General features: G+C 36.3%; 1 protein-coding gene across 1 annotated transcript; it reads right to left on the reverse strand.

Annotated features, from left to right (window-relative positions):
• Nucleotides 1-7,340: 7,340 nt before the first annotated feature.
• LOC103696338 (U-box domain-containing protein 4) lies at nucleotides 7,341-8,927 on the reverse strand. The gene is made up of 2 exons (XM_008777934.3): nucleotides 7,843-8,927; nucleotides 7,341-7,726 (listed from the first exon to the last, which is right to left on the reverse strand). Exons 1-2 carry the CDS (start codon nucleotides 8,842-8,844, stop codon nucleotides 7,661-7,663), a joined length of 1,068 nt encoding a protein of 355 aa, XP_008776156.1. The 5' UTR covers nucleotides 8,845-8,927; the 3' UTR covers nucleotides 7,341-7,660.
• Nucleotides 8,928-14,405: the final 5,478 nt, after the last annotated feature.

Below are 14,405 nucleotides of genomic sequence, written 5' to 3' on the forward strand. Positions count from 1 at the left end.
TTACTTTAATGAATGACAAATATATTCAATCCATTCCAACATTCGCAAAAAATCAAATCTTGCAGCGAAGAATCTAATCAATATATGCTTTGTAATACAAACGCTCGAGCGGGCTAAGCTTGTCTCGATCGATTCTTCATAGTAAAAAGGTACTCCAGGAGTTCATAAATCCGTACTCAGACTGAATCTTAAGCCAAATTCTAGCTAAAACATGGTTCCTCTTGCCAATAGTTGTTTGACATTAGTTATTTTTATAAAAATAGTACAAGTTTATGGACAAATGCATGTCTCAAAGGAAAAATGTAATCAAAGTTTTTTTTTTTTTATGGGAATATATATATAAAATCAAAGTTGCAATTCATGATAACTTGATTATGAAAATTAACTAAAAATAAAAACTTCATGTTAAATCCCATGCATTGCCTAACGGCTTTATAGTTGTTCATGGCTACTAAGATCCTATTTGGCAGAGCTGTTGGCAGTAGTAGAGCTTTCTGAAGTAGAGCTTTTATAAAAAGTTGTTTGCTGTTTGGTAACTACATTTCTAAAGTATTATGCTACTTTAACATATGTTTGATAAACAAACTAAAAAAGTACGACAAAATGACCATAAAGGACACTGCATAGTATTATAAAACAAAGCATAATAAAATATAATATATATTAATACGTAAATATATGATATAATATAATATTACTGTAATCTAATATAATATTATTATAATATAGTAATATAATATTGTATACTATAGCAATATTAAATTATTTAACATAACATATCAATGTATTATGATATAATGTAATTTAATATTATATTTATAATATAATACAATAATAAAGGTATATTATAATTATTAACATAAATTAATTTTCCATAATATAACATAATATTAAATTATTGAACATAACATATTAATGTATTATGATATAATGTAATATAATATTATATTTATAGTATCATACAATAATAAAGGTATAAAATATTATAATTATTAGTGTAAATTAATTTTTTACCTTCTTAATGATCATTTATCTCCTAACAAATGTCCTAGCTAGGTGATAAAATTGGTTAAACAATTATTAAATTTTCAGATGAGAATTACACAAATGAGAAACTATATAGCATGTTCTATATACACAATTTAATGAGGCTTGGAATCCATATCATATAGCGTGGTATACAGTTAAATAAGAATTGAACGCAGTTAATCTAACCTGGTACACACATTATATATCTTGGCACATAGTTAATCAAGGCTTGAACACAGTTAATATCCTACCTAAACTTTACCTTATTTCTGCTTTTTTACATTGATGATGTAGTAGCAACAAAAATACAAGAAGCAATATTTCTGTTGACTCAAATACAAAATGAAACAACTAGCTCCTCAACAATTTCATAAAGAAAAGGAGTCAACGAGCTATAAGTTAAGAAGCAATATAATCACGCAAAATATCCATCTCACGGTTACCCAATATTTGGCTTTGCTCTACACTTAGTTCTTTCTGCAGTTCATTAATCTCTAAACAATCAGAAAGAAGTAGATCCTCATTATCATCATAAGGCTGAAAATCCAAATCTTTGATTGCATGATTTCTAATAAAATTATGAAAACCATGGAAGCCACCACAATTTGGACTTTTTTATGATAAGAAAAGTTGGGCATGGTACTCAATATTCTCCATCTACATTCCAGCATCTGAATATCCTCTCAATAGTGTATCTCAACGAGGAATGTGCATGATTAAATATTTCAAACATACCCCTTGGTTGACTTCCATGTCGAAAATCTGGTAAATGATACCTCTCCCTTTTGTGAAGCCCTATATATCCTGACATGTGAGGATATCTTGCATCCACCAAATAATATTTACCTCCATATATATATATGAGTTATATTTTACACTTATGCATGAAAGTTAAAAAAGTATACCTGCGATCATACTATATTTAATTAATATGCATATGTCTACATTATAATATATTTTATTAAAATGCATACCTCTAGGTGGGTGTGGAAATTGGAGCTCTTCTCTGTGTATAGTATCTAAAAAAATACGAGTATCATGAGCAGCACCCGCCCATCCAGCACAAACAAAAGTAAAACACATATCAAAATCACAACATGCCATAATATTTTGTGTAGGAATTCCTTTTCGGCCAATATATGGTACTTGTTTGAATGGAAAAAATTTTATTGGTATATGGGTGCATCAATTTTTCCAATGCAGTCCATAAAATAAGGTCACCAATGACTATCATTGCAGATTTTACTTAGAATATTTTTGAACTCTTTATCAACTGGGCTAATAATATTCTTGGACATTCTTAAAACAACATTTAAAACATGGGTAAAATATCTACTAATTGTTTCTTCGGAATGTTAAAATTTTTTTTGAACCATCCTATTCCCAAGCCCGTGTCCTAGAATTATCAAAAACATAGACACCAGCTCCTCAACAGGAAGATATCTAGAAGCTTTTAAACCATATTTGACTTTCAATTCCATACACAGATCAATAAATAGATGTTTTTTCATTCGAAATTATTGCTGGCATCTATCTAGATTGCCATTTAAGATCTCTGATACAAACTTGTATCCAGTTTGATAGGAGGTTCTACAAGGCTTCTCTCAATATTTTTTGTGTAATATTCAGTAATTGTACAAACAGTTGCAGTTAGTAAAATATAAAAATTATCATCATCAACTATCTCATCTTTACTGGAATAATTCTCCTCAGAACTATTTTCAATGCTACCCATACCTGTAGAAAAAATATTATGCAAAAAATAAAACATCCATAACAAATAAAACAAATGATATATAAATATATAATACAAATAACACAAACAATACAAAAAAACACCAACTCATAATATCTATAATATCCATAAAATCAATAGCATCCATGATACATTATCCAAGAGATAGCACAAATATATATAGTCCATCATCATTCTGAAATAGAAGTTTATAATTAAAACTATAAAACATATTTCCATAATAGTACATCAACAACTACTTCTTCTGTAGGTTTGATATTCGCTTGAGCCATTCAATCTGAAGATAGGAATCTTGGAGAGCCACAAACATCTCCCGATGTTCTTTTGTAAAAATTTAAAATAAATAGAATTGCTTGATGGGATTTGCTAGTATGTATTCAGTCAACAATCAATAGCAAGTGAAGTAATTAGTACAATGTGTTAGAAACATTGTTTAATTCACAAAACACATGCTACATGTCAATAGCTGTATGACTACGGTCAATAGCCAAGCTCAATTTTTTTTTTAATCAAGTATGATAATAAACAAAATCTAGCAATGCAATCCACACATAAACGGAAACAAATAATATCTTGATTCGACATGTATATTGATTGTTTTCTAATAACTGAATACCTTTTCTAGTAAATACTCTAGAGCCGACAAAGTAGGGCATAGCCATATCCTCTCTCTGTCTCTCTATTACAAAGAGAGCACTCTCTGTAATAGAGAGAGATCCTCTCTTTATAACACGATTGATCTTGCGGTCCATCATGGACCACGAGATCAATCAGGAGAGGCACCATGATGTCGCGGTCCACACTCAAAGGAGGGCCATGATGTCGCGGTCCACACTTGAGCTTGGATCGCGATGCCGTGGTCCATATCCTCCTAATTTGTGGACCGTAATGTCGTAGTCCATATCCTTTTGATGCGTAGGCAGTGATGTCACGATCCTCGTTTGAGCATAGATCGCGATGCTGCGGTCCATATCCTCTTGATGAATGGACCGCGATGCCGCAATCCATTTTCTCCTGATGCATCGCGGTCCATGCTCAGAGGAGGACCACTACCAGAAAACATGCGTAAAGGGACAGAGATTTCCTTCACTATACCGTGTTTCCGGTTACTAATACGGAATTTATGACCAGAGCTCCCATCACTGAATTGGTTACAAAAACATGCGTCACTAAATTCTCAGTGACGGCGGCGATTTCCGTCACTAACCTCAGCGTGGACCACAATGTCGATGGAAAATAGAGAGACAAGACTGATTGTTTTTGGAAGGAATGGAAAAGAAATTATAATTTTTTTTCTAAAACAAGATTCAAAAGGATTTATACAAAAATAGAAAAAAAGAATATCTTGTTTGCATGGAAGGAAATCTATTCGGCGACTAGGGTTTCTTGCTGGGATTCCTGTAGATTTTCAGGATTATAAAGGAACATTTTGTGTAATTGTTATATTTTATCACGGATATTTTAGTCAGAAAATAGCTTCTCGACCGGGCTTAAAAGTGTTTTTTCGAAAAGTTCTAAACTGGAGCTTCTCCCAAAAAGTTATTTTCGAAATTTTTACCAAATACTCTTATTTTATCTAAAAGTATTTTTGGAGGGCTAGAAAATGCTTTTTGACCCTCCAAAAGCTCCCTCAAACGGGGCCTAAAATCACTGCCTATAACAAAGTTAAAATCATCTTCTTTTTTAAATTTGTTTTTGGGTGGTTCCGCTTCATCCTGTTCTTTAAACTCAGAGACTTCTTAGCCTCTCTCTCTCTCTCTCATCTGCAGCTTAAAGCACCAGGAGCTTAATCCTCCATGATGGCTCCCCCCCATCCTTAACAGCAACAAGGCAACAAACTCACATCTATAGCAACAGTGAGGCAACTTCTCTTACATTTGGAATAACAATTTGGAAATCATGACCAGCTTATTTTTCCGAAAGATTTTAGCAATCTATCTTAAGCCAATGGCCATTTCTCCGCATGTATTTATTAACAACTGCCTTAGCCCTTTACCTCTCAAATCTCGTTCCCAATATGAGTCTTAACATCCCATTGCTACATGCCTCTTTACTTAACAACTAACACCATCAGGTTTCATGTTTAAATCCCACAACATAGCCTTTATATCTTCTAACAACGTCGACCCTGACCTCCCATGATACGTGCGCTCTCATTTATTTGGGTTTTTCTGTGTGTTTTGGTTATAGAAAATTCCCTGTTCGGAAATTTGTTTTTGTTGATGATAAATTCTCTATTTTTACGCAATCTGAAGGATGAAATTTAAATAAAGGTTAATTATGCTTTTGGTCCTCCAAATCTAGGTTGGATTTTTGATAAGTCTCTAAACTTTAAAAAGATTAAATTTGGTTCTTATTTTTTTAACTATTTTAATTAAAACTGTAAATACGTTGAGTTGACCCATGACCCAACCTGATCCGGCTCATTTAGACTCGATCCAACCCACTTTAAAGGATCCGTAAGGCCGAGTCAGGGTCTGAAATTGAACTTGTTCCTTTTTTAGGTTTAGTTTGAGTTTACTGAATTTTGACCCAATCCAATCCGACCTGACCCATTATTTTTTGGGTTAATTTTAGATCGTTTATTCAACGACTTGATCCGACCCGATCCAATCCCGAATTATCCAATCTGGGCCCGTAGGGGCGTGTTGAATTTTTGGTCAGCATTCATATCATTGTTTGTACTTGCCGTAGTCATGAATTAATCTGATAATATTATCAGTTTGTTAGCATCTGCTGGTGAACCATTGTCTCTTTAGATTGTTAATGTTGTTGGAGTTGTCAGAACATTTAGTTTAATTAAGTATAATCAATCTGATAAGACTGATGTGGGGCATCTAGTTGATGGATAAACTGGGACACTTAAAAAGGTCCATGTGAAAAACCATTTTTGCCAATCCAAACAACATTTGAGACATTTTTCCTCTAGTATTATAAGATATTTTTTAATTCAAAAATAAAAGTTGTGGCAGGCTTCCAGTTGAATTATATAAATTTCATTATGATGCGACATTGTTATTCTTCAAAATGTGTATGAAATTCCATTTGTTAATAGAGTCTCCACTTTTTTTGATATATTTCGGGGATGTTTAGCTTGGACTAGTTAGTCTAAAATGTGTTTAAACTTACTTATCTTGGTAAAGAAAAATTACGGATAAAAAGTTCAACTTTAAAGTAGTGAATTATGTTTCTTTATTAAGAATTATAGCATGACCTGATCTGGACCTGAATTGGACTCGAATTTTTGGATTGGGACCGGGTTATGTATGACTTGACCCGATCCGAATGACCTACTGGGTCAAAAATTGTAGCCGTGGACTCGACCAGACCCGACCCAATCTTCTATTTGATTGGGTCTAGATCCAACATTAGGACCTAAATAAGAAATCGAGTTTGGTCGAGGTCATTCATGACCCAATCCAACCTAATCCATTTGCACTCCTAATTTTAATATGGTCATTACCCCATATTTCAGCCACTTTCTCTCATCGAAAGTTCTTGCTAATATTAACCAATGATTATATGACTGGTGACAATGTAAAAACTGATTTGCAGGGCCGGCCCAACCCTTAGGCGACTTAGGCGGTCGCTTAAGACCCCGGCCCAAAGAAGGCCCACCCCAGAAAAGGCCTCAAAAACAATTGGGGCATTGGGCCGCCCCTGCTGATTAGATATATGATTACATGACCGATTGATGAAGATATAGCATATGAATGATGATGTGGTATATAAGTGATGATGTGGCATAACACAAAAAATTTTATTTTGATGATGCATATATAAGTGATGATGTGGCATATGAGTGATGACGTGGTATATATATATCCAATCGTCAAGTGCCATACACACACACATACACACTATGTTAAATTTGGATCCAGGAGTTACTTTTCAGCCACAAGTGTTATTGTTCAAGGGGGTTCTTCAAGTTCCACATGCCACCAACATCTAGTAGCTTAGATGCCTGAACTGTGGCCCCCCCTTAGTCTAGTATGGCATCCTCCAATTCAAGAATTGTGTGGATTTTGGAAATAAACACCTCCCAGACAACCACCAACCACAGAATCAAATATCTGCCAGCAAACGCACCTTCAACATATCCACGCCTCCCATCATCAACGCAAAAGACGCTTCGTTCATAAAATCAACGCACGTGAAACAGGACGCCACTCATAAGCCCTAGAAGGACACTCCCACGTGGACATGTGCCTCCCTTAGATCCTGCCCATCCTGTCCTGTCGATCCTGCAACGAGACAAAATCCTTTGTCCCCGCCCTCCTCTCCCTCGCCGGACCAACTGCGACCCACCGTGCCCCAACATCAGCCCAGGAGTAAAAAGAGAGACCCCGTAGAGGCCATTAAAGAGTTAGGTAGTATACAACAACCTTAATACTAGTTGCGGCACTGATATCACTAGAATCTTCTTAATCTCAAAAATTCTTCGCCCTATGCCTCCACTTCCCATTCCATAATATAAAGTCCTAAAGTGAAGGGTAAATGGCCCTCGGTCTTTAAAATTCCGCACATAACGCATCTCATGCCGACACCACATAAATGCACCCAATTTTTTCCCTTTTTTTTATTGCAATCAGCAGCACCAATGCCATGGATGTGTGAACCGAAATCATTCTTCATACACCAAACCTCACCACACCTCACTTGAGTACTTTTTTTTTTTTTACTGTCTTTTCTTCAGAATTGTACAAAACAAAACAAAACGAAAGGAAGAAAGGTCGTAAGAAAAGAAAAGACCTTTCAGTCCTCTACAAATGTACACTCCCTCTCGGTCACATATTTACATTCCAAAATAACAACCCAAACCATCATTGCACACCCGCCACGTGGCACAATTTCGAGTCGCCGGCTGCCTCATCCCTATTCCGCCTCCCTCCCCCGCCTCGCCGTCCTCGGCTGCCGTAACAGCTCGATCAGCGCCTCCGCCTGAAATCCAGAATCGATCAACCAATGACCAAAAAAATATACAAATAAAGCAATCATAATAAAGTGGAATTTTTTTAAAAAAAAGTATTAATTAAAGAAATAAATAAAAAAATTACCTCGAGTTTGGCTCGGGTGGTGCCGGACTGGGAGAGGGCGACGAGCGGCGGGATGGCGCCCTCGCGGGAGACCATGGCCCGGTAGGCGACGCTTTCCTCGCAGATCTGGCGGAGCGTAAGCGTCGCGATCTCCTTCTGGCGCTGGGTGCCGACTTCGACCATCTCGACGAGGACCGGGATGCCGCCCTCTTCCACCGCGGCCGCCCGCCCCTCCGCCGCCGCCACCAGCGAGTTCAGCACGTACGCTGCCTTGTCTACCATCCCGGACTCCGGATCCGCCATCAGCTCCAGCAGCGGCCGCATGACCCCCTCCTTGACGGCCCGGATCTTGTTCTCCCGCGTGGAGCACAGCGAGTAGAGGGCAGTCGAGGCGTCCTTCTTCCCCCGCGGGCCCCCGGTCTCGAGGAGGTGGACGAGATGGGGGATCGCGCCGGAGCGGCCGATGGCGATCTTGTGCTCGTCGACCTGGGATAGGCGAAGGAGGGCGCAGGCGGCGTTCTCGCGGGCGGCGGGGGTGCCGGTCTTGAGGGCGCGGACGAGGGGGCGGATGGCCCCGGCGGCGAAGATGGCGTCCTTGTTCTCGTCGCAGAGGGAGAGATTGAGGATCGCGGTGACGCCGTGCTCCTGTAGCTGGGGGTCCGGGTGGGAGAGGAGGGCGACGAGTGGCCGGACGGCGCCGGCGCGGGCGATCTTGAGGCGGTTCTCCGGGTTGTGCTTGGCCAGGAGGCGGAGCACCATGGCCGCGTGGAGCTGGGTTTCGACAGGGGCGGAGGGGGACTCTAAATCGGAGATGAGGCCGCGGACGACCTCGTCGGAGTAGTCGGCGGCGCAGGACATGAGGAGGCGGTGAAGGGCGGCGCCGCCGTTGGAGGCGGACGGGGCGGCGGAGGGGAACTCGCCGGAGCGGTCGCTGTTGCAGTCGCTGAAGGCGCCGGAGGAGTCTCCGCCGTCGCTGAAGTTGCGGGCCATGTACCTATAGTTCGCAAGGCTCGCGGTTTCCATCCAAAACTTCTACCCACAGTGGAAAGAGAAGAAAAAGATGGTGCCTTGCGTTCGAGAAGGGGGAGGGTGAAACATAAGAAGAGGAAATATGCGAGGCTCGGGGACAGGGCGGGCATACCGGGGAGAGCTGACACGTGCGAGGGGCCAAGCCGTACGGAATCTCAGTGGCGTGCGCACGTGGGAAGAGGGGACGCCTGGGGTGGTTGTGGTATATGGCTTCTTCCGTTAGCAAGAGAAAAGTCGGGTTTTGGGCCAAATCTTCTGCTTTTTCAGTGACAAGATATTCTCTCTCTCTCTCCTCCTTTCTTTCTTCCACCAAGAATCCCTGAGATTACTTACTTGATCTGACTGGTGTTCTTTTTTCTTATTTTTTTGTTTTTGTTTGATTTTCTAGTTTTAGATTTCGGTAGTTTACACTTGATAAAAGGTTCTACATAGTTGAAATATTTGGAAAGTGAAAGAAAAAGAAAAACTATGAAGTTGAAAATTTCTGCTAAAAATACAGCATTTTATTTCCATGATTTTTATGGAACTTGTTAGTTATACCTCAAGGGTCTTTTGAACTAATGCGCCAGATTGGTTGCAGCAAAACAAAAAAAAAAAAAAAAAAACACATGAAAGCCTAATTATCATCTAAATATGCTTGCTTCTTTCGTATTTATTGGAAACAAAACATTCATCTTTTTGATAAAAATGTTGACAGATAAAAATATCTGACTTTTTTTTTCTAAGTATAGTGATAATCATTTCTTTTCTCAAACTAACAAACTTTCTAACAAATCAAACATACAGATGTTTACTTTTCCATGGATAAAAAGGATTCCGCTTTCCATGAATTCTTTTTGCTTGGTTGGGGAGAGAGCTGGTGTAATTTTTTGATCCATCTATTTATTTTCTTTTATTTTATGAAAAAGAGAATTTTTATAGTTACCATAGTTTAAAAACTCTTCACCATCTCAGTGTAAGCCATAAAATTAAACTATTGAGATCTAATTATATTTTCATCTTATTACTTGTAAAAACATTTGTTTGATTAAACTACTCAACCATCCATACCCATCTAGATCGCCACTTTATATCCAGTTTCTCTATTTATCTAATCCGAGAAAAGATATGTTTCTTTCCAATGTACTCTTTTTCTTTAATTTCTTAATTTTTTATTTTTGTTCCTATAAGTAAGACTAAAGAAAGTCTAGCCGAAATTAATTACACCTAAGGAATTCGATCCAAAACCTCATCAAAAACTTTCAGGCTTCCATCCCTATCCCAAAAGCTCTTGTAACTTAGGGAAGAGGACCTCCTCCAATAAGGATAACTTTTCCTACTAAGACTCAAGACCTGCGGGTTCCCTCAATCAGTGGTACGTACAAGAAGGCGGAGATCTAGTTGGTTCAGGTAGTATTCGGTGATAAGCTCCAACTGGATCAATTGGCCCAAGAACAGGCTATGTAAGATATTGATTATGAGCGGTTCAGGGTGGGATCAGAAGGTTTGAAAAATTCCACCCGACCTTCCCCAGGGGGGGTGAAGGTTCCTCTTGGAGACTGCCATGACTAGATTTCAGCTATGTCATTGATATCAACAACTAATGACTTTACCAACTAAGCCGATTGGTACCATTAATCCTTTTTTGTTTATTAAAAATTAATTTCAATGTGTCTATTTGGTTGGGGAGAGAGCAGGTGTAACTTTTTGATCCATCTATTTATTTTTTTTATTTTATGAAAAAGAGAATTTTTATAGTTACTATAGTTTAAAAACTCTTCACCATCTCAGTGTAAGCCATAAAATAAAACTATTGAGATCTAATTATATTTTCATCTTATTACTTTTAAACACATTTGTTTGATTAAACTACTCAATCATCTATACCCATCTAGATCGCCACTTTATATCCAGTTTCTCTATTTATCTAATCCAAGAAAAGTTATGTTTCTTTCCAACGTACTCTTTTTCTTTAATTTTTTAATTTTTTATTTGTGTTTTTATAACTAAGGCTAAAGAAAGTCTGGCCGAAATTAATTATGGACTAGATTTCAACTATGCCATTGATGTCAAAAACTAATGACTTTACCAACTAAGCCGATTGGTACCATTTCTTTTATTTTTTGAAAAAGAGAATTTTTATAGTTACCATAGTTTAAAAACTCTTCACCATCTTAGTGTAAGCCATAAAATTAAAATATTGAGATCTAATTATATTTTCATCTTATTACTTCTAAAAACATTTGTTTGATTAAACTACTCAACCATCTATACCCATCTAGATCGCCACTTTATATCCAGTTTCTCTATTTATCTAATCCAAGAAAAGTTATGTTTCTTTCCAATGTACTCTTTTTCTTTAATTTTTTAATTTTCTATTTTTTTCTTATAACTAAGACTAAAGAAAGTCTAGCCGAAATTAATTACGGACTGGATTTCAACTATGCCATTGATGTTAACAACTAATGACTTTACCAACTAAGCCGATTGGTACCATTAATCCTTTTTTGTTTATTAAAAATTAATTTCAATGTGGCTATTTGGTTGGGGAGAGAGCAGATGTAATTTTTTGATCCATCTATTTATTTTCTTTTATTTTATGAAAAAGAGAATTTTTATGGTTACCATAGTTTAAAAACTCTTCACCATCTCAGTGTAAGCCATCAAATTAAACTATTGAGATCTAATTATTTTTTCATCTTATTACTTCTAAAAATATTTGTTTGATTAAACTGCTCAACCATCTATACCCATCTAGATCGCCACTTTATATCCAGTTTCTCTATTTATCTAGTCCGAGAAAAGTTATATTTTTTTTCCAATGTACTCTTTTTCTTTAATTTTTTAATTTTCTATTTTTGTTCTTATAACTAAGACTAAAGAAAGTCTAGCCAAAATTAATTACGGACTGGATTTCAACTATGCCATTGATGTCAACAACTAATGACTTTACCAACCAAGCCGATTGGTACCATTAGTCCTTTTTTGTTTATTAAAAATTAATTTCAATGTGGCTCTTTGGTTGGGGAGAGAGCGGATATAATTTTTTGATCCATCTATTTATTTTCTTTTATTTTATGAAAAAGAGAATTTTTAGAGTTACCATAGTTTAAATATTCTTCACCATCTTAGTGTAAGCCCTCAAATTAAACTATTGAGATCTAATTATATTTTCATCTTATTACTTCTAGAAACATTTATTTGATTAAACTACTCAACCATCTATACCCATCTAGATCACCACTTTATATTCAGTTTTTCTATTTATCTAGTCCAAGGAAAGTTATGTTTCTTTCCAATGTACTTTTTTCTTTAATTTTTTAATTTTGTATTTTTGTTCTTATAACTAAGACTAAAGAAAGTCTAGCCGAAATTAATTACAGACTAGATTTCAACTATGGCATTGATGTCAACATCCAATGACTTTACCAACTAAGCCGATTGGAACCATTAATTCATTTTTGTTTATTAAAAATTAATTTCAATGTGGCTCTTTGTTTGTCAAAAAATCCATATATCATGAATAGGATAATTGATTTTATTTAAAATTATCTATTTTAATTTTTGTTACAGACCTCGTATTTACCTTCGATCGATTGTTAGGCCAGAATTCTATCCTCATATAAATTCCAAACCCTCCTTGAAATGGATCTCATCTATAGATTTCAGCTTTAAGGAAAATATTTGAGGGCAGGATGATAATACATTTTTCTATCTTTTTTTTTCCCTTAGTTTCTTCCTAGATTTGTAACAATAGTGGGATCTATAGAGAGTTTTTATGAACATCATCTAATTAATATAAGAAGGAAAACATGGGGCACAGAGATATGGAGAAGGAATCTCATTGCTTAGTTAAAAAATTCTAAATGCCAAGTGACGGAGCACAAACGTCTTAAACTATAAATTATAATAACTATACTAAATACCTTTCCTTAGGAGTATCTAGAAATTCTATTATTTTCAACAGGTATAATCCTCAATATAAGTTTTTCTATAATTAAATAAACATTTCCATTTAACCACACATATCTCGAATATGTAACTCAGTATGAGTGATATTTTTTATGGAGGACATCTCAAGAAAAAGAAAAGAGGAGGGGGACATCTTTGACCAAGGAAGTTCTAGAATGAAGATTCCATGGTCCATCCATAAGACATATTATTGTATGAAGTCAAGACAAATGGTTGGGAGATGTGATGCAAATTTATACACTATAATAACTATACTAAATACCTTCATTTAGGAGTATCTAGAAATTTTATTATATTTTCAACATGTATGATCCTCAGTATAAATTTTTCTATAATAAGTTCTAGAATGAAGATTCCATGGTCCATCCATAAGACATTATTGTATGAAGTCAAGACAAATGGTTGGGAGATGTGATGCAAATTTATACACTATAATAACTATACTAAATACCTTCATTTAGGAGTATCTAGAAATTTTATTATATTTTCAACATGTATAATCCTCAGTATAAATTTTTCTATAATTAAATAGACATTTCAATTTAACCATATGTATCTCGAATGTGTAACTTCATATGAGTGATATTTTTTATGGAGGACATCTTTGACCAAGGAAGTTCTACTTTTCATAAAAATGAAGATTCCACGGGTTTTCAATAAGACATTTTATTGCATAAAGTCAAGACAAATGCATGGGAGATGTGATGCAAATTTATAAACTACAATAACTATACCAAATGCCTTCCTTTAGGAGTATCCAAAAATTCTATTATATGTTCAACTTGTATGTTCAAATATCTAACTTTGCATGAATGACATATTTGATGGATGACATCTCAAGAAATAAAGGGACATTTTTGACCAAGGAAGTTTTATTCTTATGCAACAATAAGAGATATTTTTGCATAAAGTTAAAACAAACTATAACTACATTTCTGAATGATGAAAACTGACATTGCACTTACCTACTACGAGGTTAAATAATATTCGAGGAGGTGATGCCAATTACTTTATATGGTGATTCAACCGTAGTTATATAAGGACTTGTGCGGGTGTGTGTTTAGTCCCACATTGATTATTCGCTGGGTAGAATTTAGGTACTTATACAGGATCAAGAAATCCAAATAATAACTTATGGCTAGCCATTTTGGGTGAGGTCCTGAGTTGTTACAAATGGTATCAGAGCGGACCCGGTTCATAACCTATGTGGACTATGGGACACTGCAGCATGGATCCATTGGGCTGACCACGGGCCGATTGCGGTGTTGGTGATTAGATTTGAACTCTTATCCTGATGAGGACGTTAAGACTTGAATGGGGAGAGTATGTAAGAACCCGTGCGAGCGTGTGTTTAGTCCCACATCGGTTATTCACTGGATAGATTTTAAGTACTTATACAAGATAAAGAAATTCAAATAATATTTTTTGGCTAATTATTTTGGATGAGGTCCTGGGTTGTTACAAGTTATCATAATTACACTACAAGAAACTTGGACATTAGCGACGCTTTTTTTGGCTATTAGCGACGCTTTAAAGCGTCGGTAGAAATCATCCCGACGCTTTCCAAAGCGTCGATAAAGCGTCGCCTATGCTACAGTGGAAAA

This window comes from Phoenix dactylifera, unplaced genomic scaffold (assembly GCF_009389715.1).
Source record: "Phoenix dactylifera cultivar Barhee BC4 unplaced genomic scaffold, palm_55x_up_171113_PBpolish2nd_filt_p 000898F, whole genome shotgun sequence".
Classification (NCBI taxonomy): domain Eukaryota; kingdom Viridiplantae; phylum Streptophyta; class Magnoliopsida; order Arecales; family Arecaceae; genus Phoenix; species Phoenix dactylifera.